The following is a 15234-nucleotide window of genomic DNA, read 5'->3' on the forward strand; positions in this document are numbered from 1 at the left end:
GCCATTGTGTGGAACGAGATAACCCGACATAGGCACGGTATGGTCCTCGGAGAAAGGAATGTGATGGTGGGGATCCCCGCCTAAGGAGTACAGAAAGGCGGGTTTGGGATACCCGAGGTTCTCGGGGCCTCCGAGGGAATCCTCCGTCGTCTACTGTGAGCCACACCGCGCGCTCCCGTGTCTTGATCGTTAACAATCGGCACGCGAGGGACGCGGCTGTGGATGCGGCCTAGCCTGGGAGGGTCTGCTGAGCACCGGGGAGACAACGGGGACTATTTCAGGGGCAAAAACAGGCCCTCCGGAGGACCGCGGAGATATTTATTACAGTAAGTAGCCCGCTAGGCTGTCGAGCAGAAAGCGGATCTGTGCGGCTCTCTCGGTGCTGCCTGAGCCCGGGCGTCGTGGCACGACAACCGAACAGATTGACAACACAGAACCGAGAAGATGCTTCTTTTTGACAGACGAGTGTTAGCCTGTTAGCTAACTAACGCTAGCTAGCTGAGGTGTGTGGCTGGTGACATTATTCACTGTGGTGGACAATAGCTGTCAGGTCTGTTAGTTGTATTTCTTTACCTAAGTAGGTAATGATAAATGGCCAACCTTAATCAACCTTTGTCTGGTTTGGTACCTGACAAAATCAGTCTGCTAGCTAACCTTAGCTCAGATTGCAATGGTAACTGGTAGCCAACATTGGCAAGCTTGTTAGCTCATTTCTGTAGCTAGCTTGCTGATCATTCACTGATGATGTTTCAGGTCGTTACGATGGTCAGCATAGCTGAGCCAACAAGCTCATGTCTGAGAGTACAATCATTATGAGCCACCATTTATCCCTAAATGTTAAACAAATACAGCAAGTTACTCTATTCAGTTAATGTGTACAAGACATAGGTGGACATAACAGTAAACGTTGGGCGTGTAACCTTTGCCCAAGCTAGCAAGCCAGGCACTTATTGTCTAATGTGGCCTTTTCCATTGCTGTGAGTATACTTGGCAGTTCCACCATTAGTGACCTTTCGTAACTCCAGCGCCATGTACGCCTATAACGTCAGGGCTTTATCACATGATGCTATAATTTTCCAGGCAGTGACTCTACACATCTGGCCTACATCTTTGATGTACATTCAATATCCCACATGAACTGTCTTTTTGTCCAGATTGTGCATTTTAGGGTTACTGCTTATTGGACACACATGATATTGGCAAACATCTTCCCCTATTGTCAGGCTTATTGATGAGTCACAACAGGAATTTTCCACATCCATATAGCTAAAAACAGCCATGACTCATCACAACCAGCACCTTTCGAAATGGTGATCTGTCACTCCCACTGAAATATACCAGACCCTATAACCTCTTCCTTAATCTCTCTCTGCTTTTGTCTCTGCAGCCATGATGGAAGAACTGCATAGCCTGGACCCCCGACGGCAGGAGCTGTTGGAGGCTCGCTTCACTGGGGTCGGCGTGGCTAAGGTTTGTGTTACAGTAGATGTCGCGGAGGTGGAGCAAGGGAGCTCCCTCCTGTCAAAGAGCTCATAATCACAGATTTTCTTGATTACACATTTTCTTTGTGTCTGTCTTCCTTTCTTTGTCTCACTCTGCCTCAGTATCATTGTGCTGTTTGGCCTGGACAAGCCTGGCCCCACTCCTTTTTTTGTCTCTGTCTCTGGAGAAGGTTGAGCTGTGTCTGTGTTTTTTGGCTGGTGTGATATGGCATCTCTCCCTGGCTCATGATGTAGTGGCTGTGTATGCAAGTGGTGATGCCTGCCAAAAAGGCCACAGACAGGACAGGGGTGGTGGGGGGGAGTGAAGGCAGGGGAGGAATGCAGAAATAGTTCTTGACCAGGTGTGAGTGGAGGCAGCATTTAGTCTTCCGCCTCTCTAGCTTGCTACATGGATGGAGCTGCCTTTGCGGAAGGTGATCTTGGAACAGTGAGGGAGCGAGAGTCAGCGCCAGGAGTGGGCCCTGTGCCAGCCATAGGCAGAGCTGAGCCCAGAGCATGGCATGGCTGCTGCCGCAGAGAAAATGGCGGCTCCCACTAAGGCATCATGCCACAGCCGCCCTGTATGACAAGAGATGCAATGTGGAGGGGGGGAAGCGAGAGAGAAGTGTGTCAACAAATGGGCTAGAGAGAAATATGGGTTGGTGGTCTAAAAGCCCCTCGGATGTCACAGAGCAGCTTAGTGTTTTTTCTTGACCTTGAACAGCCCCGTGGCACTGCTGCTCTCTCTGTCATCACTGAGTTGGCATAAAAGTAGCGGCGGGGGAGGAAAATTGATATCCTGTGAGGACAAAGAGCTAGCACACCTTTGGTAGTGGAACAGAGAGGGGCCTGCTCAAATTGTTGGAAAGTGCATTTCCCTTTGAACAAGCCTGATCAAACAACCAAGATTTTGTTGGGTAAAAACAAGCTGTCACTCTTGGATCTAGCATCTTTCATTGGCTTTCTCCGGAGACAAAAGAAAAGAACGGTTAAGACCGCAGTGAACGGGAGAAAAATGGATGACATTATCTAAAGGTGACAGACAGAGGGAGGAATACATCCCCAGCAGCATGCCTGATGTTCAGCCATTTTAGGAGGGTTCAGTGAGAGAGCTCTTGTGTGCTCTGAATGACTAAGTATCTCCCCCTGATTGGACAGTGCCTGCTGAATTCTGATGTGATTCATTTGACTGACAGGCATCACCTAGGGAACCGGCATTAGGACTGATATAGGCCTAGATGCAGTGTGAAGCCAATGGTGACGGTGCTCAGCCAAACCTCCTTATCTCTCCCTCCGTTTCTCGCCCCTTTTTTCTTTTTCCGATTTCCAACTCTGTTTGTGTTCCCTTACCGCTGCCTGCAAACACAACAAATACATGTTCCAACACTGTCTTTTGTGCCTCCTTGTATTAACTGTTCCTTTTTATGTTTTTTTAATTTATATATTTTTTTTTTTACTTAACAGGGCTCAGGTCAGAATGAGTCATCCAATCAGAGTCTATGCAGTGTGGGCTCTCTCAGCGACAAAGAGCTAGAGGTTAGTCTCTGTCTGCCGCGTGCGGAACAGGATTTTTTGATGCCAACCATCTCGCCACGCTACCTTATTGTACATGCAGCCGAGTCACTTTTTCCTCATTACTATTTTGACAGACTCCAGAGAAAAAGGCGAACGACCAGAGAGCGAGAAAACGGAAAGCAGACCCCTTTGACAGCAGCCAAGGTGAGATTGCCGGCCCCTCTTCTGTGATCCTCTCATCGTGTATCCCGCGTTCCAGCCTCTCTCTTACTCTCCACCTCTGTGTATTTCAGGCAAAGCAGGAGCAAGGGGACATAAAATTAGTGATTATTTTGAGGTGAGTGGCAGCAAGTCTCTTTCTCTGTTTCTGTGTGTGTTGTGTGGAGCATGTATCCAGCGGAGTTGACGTCTTCTAAAAAGTTTGCTTCAGTATTAGGTGCATAACTTTCCATCCTTTCTTTCTAACAAAAAGGCCTTATGTGCTTTTTTTTTTGTGGTCCAGTGGTTCTCAAAGTGGGGTCCGGTGACAGTTTATTTGCCTATAATTCAGTAGAAATGATCCCAATCCCACAATAGACAGTTCTACAATTCAACACTAAATCTAGAACAATAAAAATCGTCTGGGGAAAATCTTTTAAAACAGGGGGGAGGGGGACAATGTCATGAAACAGTTTGAGAACCGCTGTTTTTTAGTCATTTTGGTCTTTCCACTGAATTGCTTTCTGTCTCTCCTGTCTTGTTTGTGTGTGTGTGTGTGTGTGTGTGTGTGTGTGTGTCAGTTTGCGGGAGGTAGCGGGCCTGGTACCAGTCCCGCCAGGGGGATTCCACCAGTGGTCCGCTCTTCCCCACAACACTCCCTCTCCAACCCGCCTGTCACGGTGAGCATGTTCACTCTCTCTTTCAGCTCTCAGCACTCTGTCCTGCCATTCTCAGCTTGTTATTAACTTTTATAAGTGAAGTTCCTTTTTTTGGTTTGGGAAAACTTGATGTGGTCTGTGAACACGGTCTATACAGAATCTAGAGCGTCTGTAGTTAAGTTTATTTATAAAGCACATGTAATACTATGATCATTGACCAAAGTGCTGTTGAAAAGATAAAACCAAGAAAAACAATGAAGACAAGGAACACAGAGCAGAAACAGTAAAATAACTTTAACACAGACAAAGCAAAAGTATAGAAACCGGTTTGAGACAAGTTTTGAATTAGTCAATTGTGGGGATGGACCTGATTTAATGGAGGAGACTATTCCACTGTTCCTTTGGTTTTATGTAAATGCCATTTTAGTTTTAGAGGTCTTAAAAGTTTGCAGTTTCTGGTGAGAAATCAGCCTAGTCACACAGACTTATGTTCTGATAGGTTCTACAGTTGTTTTTCATTTTCACGCTTATTTCATTTGCCAAATTGGTCGTATATTCTATTCTAACTGTCTTTAAAAGCTCTTTAAAGTGTCTTAAATTCAACATGATGAAATATGCAGACACCCTAAGTATGTAAATAGGTTTTTATTGGTTGGATGTGTCTGCCTCCTAGGTGCAGCAGGGAAGCCCGTCTTCTCTAAGCTCGGCCAACACAGAGCACTCGTCGTGTTCGCTGAAGCCTGCCGCGCTTCACATGCTCCACAAAGCCACACAGGTACTTGACATCCCATCAGCTAGCTGGCCATTTATGTGATTTAATACTGCAGTAACACCCGAGAGGGCGTTCTTGAAGAGTTGGCCTAGAAACCAATAAATTGGGGGAATCATCAGCAACGCATTTGCTAGATAGAACTACCTGTCATATTTCTGTTGTTATTGATACCTGGCATATAACTCTTTTTTTATTTTTTATTTTTTTTTCTAAATGATCAAATCTTTTTTTCCTCACTGTGCCCTGTAGTCTGACCTTACCATAGAGAAACTAACAGCAATGGAGAACAACAAGAACTCTGACCTGGAGAAGAAGGAGGGCCGAATAGATGATTTGCTGCGGGTACTAATCTCATTACACCTCCAACCGTTTGCCATTATGTTTTACTTTGAGATCATGTTCTCAGTCTTGGTTTTTACACTTAAGGCATGTTAGACTTGTCACATTCCTTTTTATCTGTGTCAGTACGTGTATAAACAAGCTTTACTTATGTTCAAGTTGTTGTTGTTTTTCCACCTAAACCTGCTTTTTTTCCTGCTTGTTGGTATGTTTTTTGCTCCAGGCAAACTGTGATCTGCGGAGACAAATTGATGAGCAGCAGAGGATGCTGGAGCGATACAAGGAACGCTTAAACAAGTGTGTGACCATGTCCAAGAAGCTGCTGATCGAGAAAGTATGTTCTTCTGATAGCGTGATGACTTTATGTTATTTAAGCTATTAGTTCCCAAACTACAGGGGTCCTTGAGGGGGCGTTCCAGGGGGTCACAAGCAAAATGAGGATTGGAGGTTTAGTTAGTAATTTCACTATTATTTTTATTAGTTATTTAATTACTAGAAGTCGGCACTAGGTGAGACTCCATTGTTATCTCCCCTTCGCAGAATGGGGTCTCTAGGACAAAAACACTTATTAAATGGGGGTCTAAAGCACCTCTACTTGTTGATTTTTGACATGGAAAAGTTTGTGAATCCCCTGATTTAAGTCACTTGAGATCAACAATTGTTGGTCGCCAAGAGATTCAACCTGACCTGTTTGTGTTTCTCTGTGCTCTTCCTCCAGTCCAAGCAGGAGAAGATGGCGTGTCGGGACAAGAGCATGCAGGACAGACTTCGACTGGGCCACTTCACCACAGTAAGACACGGGGCCTCTTTCACCGAGCAGTGGACGGACGGATATGCCTTCCAGAATCTCATCAAGTGAGGATCTCCATGTTATAACTTTAAGCTCCTTCTCCTTTCTTCTACACGCCCTCCCTGTTAGTCTGGCCTGTTTTTTTTGTTACCATGCTGTGGTCTTCAAGAGACAAAATTGGACTATTCAGAAAGAATGAGGCACTTCATTTGTCTATATGGGACGGTGTGGTGGAGAAACATACCATGCCTGTTCTGGATTGTACAGTGTCTAATTAATTAAAAGGAAGTAAACCATTGTTCATAGAATGAAGCTAAAGGAGCGCTGCTTTGCTTACCAAGTTTCAAAAAAGGTGCTCGTTGGAGTCAAGGTTTAGATATCAATAGACAGAGAAGGGAATACAGCTCATCTCTAGTGGCTGGGATGGCTGATCCTCCAAAAAAATTCCAAGGCACACTTTTTTGCTGAAAAAGTTAAAAAGCCTTTATTGTATGGGCTACGCCAACGCGTTTCATCAGCCCTGATGAAGACTGTATAGTTGAAAGGTTTTCCCTTCTCTGTCTATTGATAAGTAAACCATTGTATTGGGAAAATGCAACTTAAATATAAATCTTAACATCTTAGCTGCGATTTTTCACAAGACTTCCTTAATCATCTTCATATGTAAATGAGATTCAGTGACATCACACAACAGGAGAACTTACTTCTGGGTTCCTCATCTATTAGTTTGCATGGACTAAGACTTCCTTAATCATCTTCATATGTAAATGAGATTCAGTGACATCACACAACAGGAGAACTTACTTCTGGGTTCCTCATCTATTAGTTTGCATGGACTGCTGGGATACCGTGATGTCTGGCTAAAAGCGAGCTGAGCTCACATTCAAACAAACTGATTATTAACTAGGTCTATTATGTCATCACCACAAATGTGCGATAGAATCTGTACTTATTTCCTCTAACATAATCAGAGCTGAACTGAATAAGGAACTTGACTGAACAGGCTCTGACTTCCTCACCACATGTCCGCCCGTGTGTTTCCAGACAACAGGAAAGGATCAACTCCCAGCGAGAGGACATTGAAAGGCAGAGGAAGCTGCTGGCCAAGCGCAAGCCGCCCTCCATGGCCCAGACTCCACCGCCGAGCCTGGAGCAAAACAAACGCAAGAGCAAGACCAACGGAGCAGAGAGCGAAGCGTATGCTGTTTTTTATTTGTTATTTGTCTCCTCTTGGATGTCAGTGCTGTTTTTTTCCCCCTTGCATCCATTTTCGCTCAGGCTGGTTGTGTGTCCTCACAGGTTATCACAGGCAGAGTACCACGAGCAGGAGGAGATCTTCAAGTTAAGACTAGGTCATCTTAAGAAGGTAATGTCTGACATGTTTGTTACTGATTGGCCCAGAGTGGGACTGCATCACTTGTGGGGGAGGACATGTTTACTGCTTACTGCTGACTTGTTTCCAGTCTGTTAAAAGTTTACTTTTTTGTTGATTGCACCACTTTTTGACCTTTTTGTTTTTCTGTCTGTCCTTTCGCAGGAGGAGGCAGAGATCCAGGCGGAGCTGGAGAGGTTGGAGCGAGTGCGGAACCTGCACATTCGCGAGCTCAAGAGGATCCACAACGAGGATAATTCCCAGTGCGTTTTATGCTCTTTACCACTCCTAGATGCCCATCGTGTTGGCTGCACTGGTGTGTCTCTGTGCTCTGTCTAAATAGGCAATTTAATCATTTTTTTTCTCCCCCCATGCAGATTCAAAGACCACCCTACGCTAAATGACCGCTACCTGCTACTCCATTTACTCGGACGGGGAGGTTTCAGTGAAGTTTACAAGGTGGGAGCGACTTCATATTTCCCACAGATAACCTTATAGGCAAAAACATGCATTTTGCATAGTGTGATGTAGGGCCTTGTGAAATTTTTGTTTTCGCAATGTTTCCTCTGCTGTGCTTTTACACTCAAATGTAATTGTACGCTGTTGTTGCTCAATATGTATATGCTTACAGTAGACATACAACACACTTATCTTTTTCACCAAGTATCTTAAATCATAATGAGCACTGATATTATGCGGCTGATTGATGTGTGCCAAAAAATATATATTTTTTGGTGAATGTAAACCTAGACCAAACCATTTCATAAATCAGAAAGAGAAGAGACAGCATTAGGCTTTAGCCAAAAAGTGACACACACACACACACACCCATACACACATACATATACATACATACACAAAACACTTCCAACACACAGGACTGGTCAAAGCTATTCACAGATAGTCTGAAAGTGACTGGAATGGCTGCACATACTTTGGAAAATACTTGCGGTTGCTTGTTACATTACGTTGCAACAACATTTTGAAGTAAATGATTGTGCCAGATTTTGAGAGTCATTCCAAGAAGCTGCTATCATCACTGTAAAAATGATGAATGAGCGCAGCCCTTTAATGTGCAGCAGAGTCTCTTGGCCATCACAGCTAGAGCAAGGTTGTGCCAAGTCTAATTCCTAACTAATAGGAGATGCTTCTTTTCCAGGCCTTTGACCTAACGGAGCAAAGGTATGTCGCAGTCAAAATCCACCAGTTAAACAAGAACTGGAGGGACGAGAAGAAGGAAAACTACCACAAGTGAGTGTTGTGCTATTTTTAAGCAATACCGGCTATTTCCATCATGAGTGATATTCAATTTCAATTCATGTACCCATTACATTATTCTCTGCATGTATTGTTTATCATTTCACTTTAGTGAATTGCCACATTTAAAATGAATAACTGAGGTAAAATACATAAAATGTTAATAATGGTCTTTCTGTTGCAGACATGCATGCCGAGAATATAGAATTCATAAAGAGCTGGACCACCCACGGATAGTCAAACTCTACGACTACTTTTCACTTGACACTGACTCGTAAGTCCTTTCCTTTCAAACAATTGCCTGCCTCTTTAAAATTTAAAGCTCATGTCAAGGCAAAATATTTTTAATGAAAACCAGCACACTCATTCGTCAGTGTGGAGCTCCTGACTGTCTGTTTTGACTGGATGTGCTAAATCTTGCTGAAGTGATTCAGTGCCTCTCCCTTGTTTTGGAACAGGTTCTGCACAGTCCTGGAGTACTGCGAGGGCAACGACCTGGACTTCTACCTGAAGCAGCACAAGCTGATGTCAGAGAAGGAGGGCCGCTCCATCATCATGCAGATTGTCAACGCCCTCAAGTACCTCAATGAGATCAGACCGCCCATTATCCACTACGACCTTAAACCTGGTGGGTCTCCACGCTAAAACGGCCATTGTGCCATTAGAGGCATGTTGTTGTTTATCAGTTGTCTTTGCACAGCATAGTTACCCGATGACATTATAAGCAACATGTCTCAGCAGTAATTATAATTAAGCAACAAGTGGGTGGTGGAGTGAGGGGGCATGCATGATTGGAGTGAATGAAGCTACATTGACTTTAAAAACTCCATCTGTTAACACCAGAGTGCTGTGATAGGACAGTGTTGTTGTAACGAAGATAATCGCTGAACAAAATATTTAATTCATGCATTGACTTAGACTCTACAGTTAGAAAATAACCAAGCTGCTTCCTAGTATATGGATGTACAGCGCACCAGACTCCAGTTGTTTGATTCTTGTGTGACTTCTATCGTACTGCCTGGTGCTTGTGGCTCTGCACCGCCCTAACAGTTCATTCTGTAATTCCCCTAAGTAGTGCGCATTGCAAAATGTGTTGCACATGAACATCCAGGAGCAACACCTAATAAACCACTTGATGCACTGCTTTAGTTATTTTAGGACAGCTAAGAGGGTTTCACTCCACTTCGTCTCATGTCTAACAACGCGTCTTAGCTGTTCTAAAACCAGTCAAGCACACTTGTCAAGTTGCTTATTGCTTTTATCAAACAATAGCTACAACAAACAACGAATACAAATGTTCAGTGAATCTCATTTTTATTTTTTAATTGGAAATAATTCAGTGTTATTCTTCTGCCAAGTAGCATAGTTCTTGAACAGTAGCTGAACAAGGTGGTTGTGTATGCACCAGTATGCAGAATCAGAATATAAATCTGAGCTACAATGACTGACTTCTTTTTTTAACGCCTGTGAAACCCTTCCTCGCCCTCATCAGGTAACATCCTGCTGGTGAACGGCACCGCCTGCGGGGAAATCAAGATCACAGACTTCGGCCTGTCGAAGATCATGGACGACGACAGCTACAACTCTGTGGACGGGATGGAGCTGACATCACAGGGAGCGGGGACATACTGGTGAGCTTTACACCGGAATATGACACTCTGCCGCAGGGGTGCAATCATCAACGATATGATAAATTGTGCTGTTTATTTTTACCGCGGCGCCTTGATCTTCAAGGGGCAAGTTGAGGTCAGGCAGTCAGGGGTGAGACGGTGCACATCGAACGTCCTCACAGCAGAAAATCATGTCTGCTCTAAATTGAGCAGCATATAATGTAAAAAAGGGGATAAAATTATTGTATTATTGTGAAAACTTTATTATTGTGAATGAATTATGAATCTTCACAGCTGCAAGATATATGTGTGTATATTCTCTTTGCATATGCAAATGCAGGTGACATGACATCACCCCACAGGAGAACGTACTTCTAGATTCTTCACTGATAAATTTACATTGACTGATGCAGTTTAGTGATTGGTTATCTGTTATGTTTATAGCTAAATCTCTTTGTGATCATAAGGAAACACATACTCTAGCATTTTATAAATAAACACATTGTTGTAGAAGTAGCGCTTCTATTTATGTATGTATGTAATACTTGGGGCTCCATGCTGCCTAAATAATGCAGACTGTAATTCACCTAAGTAGTGCGCATTGCAAAAAGTGTTACACACGAATGAACAAACAAACCAACAAACACACAGAGCCCGACTCTCACTGGGGTTCTCAACTAGGGAGCCGGAGAGCTGAGATCACATTCAAATAAACCGATGATTAAATTGGTCTATACATCATGGCCCCAACCGCGCCGTGGGACTGGACAGAATCTGTGATCATTTGGTTTGTTGAATGTGATTAATTTTACTTTTGCTCCCTTTGTCACTTTTTAGGTATCTGCCCCCAGAGTGCTTTGTGGTCGGGAAGGAGCCGCCCAAAATCTCCAATAAGGTGGATGTGTGGTCGGTGGGAGTCATTTTCTACCAGTGTTTGTATGGCCGCAAGGTAAGAGACACACTTCAAAAAATATATCTAGTCATTTAATCTATTATTGAGTCTTAGCATTTTATTTATTTACAACTGAAAAAAATCTGCCAATGGTTCCAATGCAAAACAACTGGTTTCAAGAATTTTTGCATCAATTGTTTTTTTTTTTTTTGTTTTGTTTTTCAAACCAGATGAGTGTGTGGGCTCTGCTTTGACTCATGATATTAACATTTGTTTCTGGAAAATTGAGCAAGTGAAACTTCATTGGGAACAAGTGGAATTATCTCAACCCCCATTGGGAGAATTTTCCACTTGTTTTAATCAAATAAGATTTCAAGACTGAATATGAGACTAAATGACTTGTTAAGATTGACGGTGCACACACACTGATTTAACTGTTCATATTTAGTTTATTCATTTGGTTCACCCTTCAGATAATTGTCAGTTGTTTGAACAATACTTGACCTCCTTTTCTCTGCCTCTCCAGCCCTTCGGCCATAACCAGTCCCAGCAGGACATCCTGCAGGAGAACACCATACTGAAGGCAACGGATGTGCAGTTTCCCCCCAAACCAGTAGTCACACCTGAAGCTAAGGTACTGCAATCTCTCTCCTTACCGCCTTATTTTTGTCTATCCCATTTGGCTGTGCATAAAATTCTCTCATTCATATTTAATGGCCTCCACCTCCATCACGTGTTTTCACATATTTCTCCCCCGCACAACATTTCTGTGGGTGTCAGGCGGTGAATTGAGATCAGTCAGTCAGACATGAGACGCTTCACTTCACTAAACTTGAGCGCTATCAAACTTCAGCATGGTTTACAACACATAAGATCATCACTTAGTACAAATTGTATGTGTTGTTTACTCAATAAACGGAAGTAAAAGACCTATGAAAATTTAATCTTCACACCACAGCTATGCATTTTCATGCAACTCCACAATACCATCCTTGTATTCAGAGAGAACTACCTTCCATCTACTCTGACAACTCATGTTAACAAATGATGTGTATATACTTTAGGAAATGCAATTCACAGCCCTGTCATGACATGGATTATGGCTGTTTGCTAGGGATGGGAGGATATATATCGAAATTCAATATACACTCACCGAGCACTTTATTAGGAACACCATACTAATACTGGGTAGGTATCAGCTTTCAGCTCAGTGTCAACCGGTTACCAAAGTGACATCCGCCTCCAGGTTCGACGTGTTGCATTCTGGGATGCTTATCTGCTCACCACAGCTGTAAAGAGGTTATCTGAGTTACTGTCGCTTTTCTGTCAGCTCCAACCAGTCTGGCCATTCTCCTCTGACCTCTCTCATCAACAAGGCGTTTCCCTCCGCAGAACTGCCGCTCACTGGATGTTTTTAGTTTTTCGCACCATTCTGTGCAAACTCTAGAGACTGTTGTGTGTGAAAATCCCAGGAGATCAGCAGTTTCAGAAATACTCAAACCAGCCCGTCTGGCACCAACAGCCATGCCACGGTCAAAGTCACTGAGATCACATTTTTTCCCCATTCTGATGTTTGATGTGAACATGAACTGAAGCTGCTGACCTGTATCTGCATGATCTTATGCATTGCACTGCTGCCACATGATTGGCTGATAGGATAATTGCATGAATAAGCAGGTGTACAGGTGTTCCTAATAAAGTGCTCGGTGAGTGTATATCACAACACAAAAATGAAACTGTGCCCATCACAATTTCACAAGCTCTCCATCGAAACTATATTATTTGCACTTTGTAATGACATTTTTAAGTTGTTGTTTATATTCTAGCAATAATAACAATACTTTATCGATGTTGAACTTTTATTTATAACATCATATTGTGGTTGTATCGAATTGGGAACTCAAATCGTATCATGAGATCAGCATATCGTCCCATCCCTACTATTTGCACTTTTTACAATGTGTTCTGAAATCATTTTTATCTAGCCAGGTCTGTCTTGCAGAACCATGAATACGCCATGAGACTGTACAGAACCTGTATTTGCTTTATTGTCCAATCATTCCACTCTGTTCCCCCTCTCTCTCTTCCTCCAGGCCTTTATAAGGCGCTGTCTGGTCTACCGTAAGGAGGACCGCATCGATGTGCATCAGCTGGCCAGTGACCCCTTCCTCATGCCCCACATCCGCAAGTCGGTGGCCTCCTCGGGCAGCTCGGGCATGGCCATGGCCTCCACCTCCAGCTCCTCCAACAGCAGCGCCTCAAACTGAGCCCGCGCCCCTTAACAGACTGACCGAACCGATTGGAAAGGGTGGGGTGGGGGGGGGGGGAGCGAAGCCCGATGGCGTTCCTCCTCCCCTCCGCGAGCATCCCACCTTGCCATGTAGAGCCCAAGAGAAACTGCTGGGACACCGGCAGGGGGTGGGTGAGGAGTCATGGACAGGGTGGGGAGGGGGACACCTGTCGCCCCTCCATCCCCCCTCATGTTCCACCCACCCCGACCTACCTGTCCTTCTCTCCCAATGGGGCGGCATTGTTCTGGGGGTCAAAGCCCTAGACGACTCACACAGCGAGGAGCGAGGCTTGGCGCTGCGTTGATGGTGTGGGGGGAGAAAAAAAGTGGGGTTCAGCGTTTTGGGATTTTTTCTTTTCCGCTAAAAAAAAAGAGAAAATAAAAAGTACAGAACTGCTTCAGCTTGGCCAGATGGAAAGGACTGTTGAAGGCCCCATACACACACATGCACACACACACTTCTACACACATGCATGAACCATTCTGGTCCAAGGTAGTCTGAACTCCCTACGTTCACAGCTTTGGGTTGTACTCGTCCCCCCTGAACCTGACTGAGAGTACCAGTCCAGCCTGTTATTGTACTGAACCTAAATATCTACGGCACTATGTCATCCAGCCCGCCCGGTCTGGGACCCCCAGCCCCACTTAAATTCCAGACCCAGATAGTTTGTGACGAGGACGACAAGAAGCTACAACCCCCCCACCCCCCTCCACCATCCACCCATCCACCTCCCTCCCTCACGTCTCCTCGTCGAACTCCTGTGACCAAAGCTTATAACTTCCAGTTGGTGGCAGTGTTCCACCTCCAGTTTTTATAATGAATGGTTTTAGAGTCGTGTTACTTGATATGAAGTGGAAGCTGTTGACGAATGATCCCTTTTACATTTTTTTAAAAACTTTTCAATTTAACCAGTTTTATGGAGAAAACTCTTGTTTGTGTTTTTCAAGTTGCCTTTAATTAGAACTGTTATTGTTTTGAATTGGCCCCCTACCATAAACACACATATTTATTTAGGTATGTTTGAATTTATTTTTTGGCCAATAAAATGCAAGGGACTGGTTTACCTAATAGTACTGTTGGGGGGAGATCGGGCCTTAGCAGAGAGTTGCATAAACCATTAAATACTATTGGTTAAAACTTTGTGTTCTGTGGTCTTGGCTTTTATTAGACTGGGTTTACCATCACTGCTTTCTCTGAAACAGTGTCTTGTGCTTACTACACAACTGAGTACACCTGTATGCACGTGTCTGTATTTCAGTTTCTCATTTTTCAGACTGGATTAGTGCAAAACTGACTTTACTGTATAGAAATTGAAGGTATGGTCAGGAGAAGACTTCCATTCAGTCCGACCAAGATGGGGAATATTGTTCATTTTCTGTATTCAAATCTGTTATTCTTAGATAAATCAGTATTTGCATGAACAACTCCCCTCAAATTAGGAGCCAGGGAACTGATGCCACATTGCCTGGCGCTGCTCCATAAACAATGAATAGGAAGCCGACTTTGCGGGCTAGTACAATGCTGTTGCTGTGCCAGCAGTCAGAAAATTAGAAAATCATCCTAGGTGCTGCCTCGTTCCCATTTCCTTTCTTTTCCCCATTCATTTCCATTACAGATTACATTTCATCTTCATCACCACAAGCTTCCCTCTTTCAGGAGATGAACGACGACAGTAAAACGTTCACTAATACAAACATTTAAACGCTGACATTCATTATGTTCCATTAAGCTCACTTGTAGTGGCACGTCTTATAAGATCAGACATAGTTTCATCATTCTACTGTAAGCACACAAAGTTGCGTGCATGTGAAACTATGTATGAAGGGCAATAAATTGAACATTTTAGAATTGGACCGCATAATGTAGCAACAGACCTCAAACATTCATTTTTGCATTCTTTATCTGTGTAGATGCCAAGAAGCTCTCACTTTACACATACATGTCTATCAAGGAGTTCAGACATCCAGTTTTTGTCTTGATTTAATTTGTCCTTATGAAAAAGACCTATAGCAAACATGCAATAAATATTTAGGATACTAGATAATATCATGAGTGACC

The 15234-nt window shown here is 43.7% G+C and overlaps 1 protein-coding gene across 4 annotated transcripts; it reads left to right on the forward strand.

Moving 5' to 3' along the window:
* The first annotated feature begins 209 nt into the window (after window positions 1-209).
* tlk2 (tousled-like kinase 2) lies at window positions 210-14297 on the forward strand. 4 transcript variants are annotated; one of them, XM_078284430.1, is made up of 21 exons: window positions 210-326; window positions 1388-1470; window positions 2946-3017; window positions 3131-3200; window positions 3290-3333; window positions 3776-3874; window positions 4527-4628; window positions 4875-4967; window positions 5188-5298; window positions 5683-5819; window positions 6799-6951; window positions 7054-7120; window positions 7292-7389; window positions 7504-7585; window positions 8286-8377; window positions 8568-8657; window positions 8842-9011; window positions 9876-10014; window positions 10831-10942; window positions 11412-11519; window positions 12979-14297. In XM_078284430.1, exons 2-21 carry the CDS (start codon window positions 1390-1392, stop codon window positions 13150-13152), a joined length of 2094 nt encoding a protein of 697 aa, XP_078140556.1. In that variant the 5' UTR covers window positions 210-326; window positions 1388-1389; the 3' UTR covers window positions 13153-14297. The 4 variants fall into 4 exon arrangements, with proteins under 4 accessions (XP_078140556.1, XP_071776126.1, XP_071777702.1 ...); XM_071920025.2 differs by having other exon boundaries at window positions 6799-7120; XM_071921601.2 differs by lacking the exon at window positions 3776-3874.
* Window positions 14298-15234: the final 937 nt, after the last annotated feature.

This window comes from Centroberyx gerrardi, chromosome 7 (assembly GCF_048128805.1).
Source record: "Centroberyx gerrardi isolate f3 chromosome 7, fCenGer3.hap1.cur.20231027, whole genome shotgun sequence".
NCBI lineage: Eukaryota > Metazoa > Chordata > Actinopteri > Beryciformes > Berycidae > Centroberyx > Centroberyx gerrardi.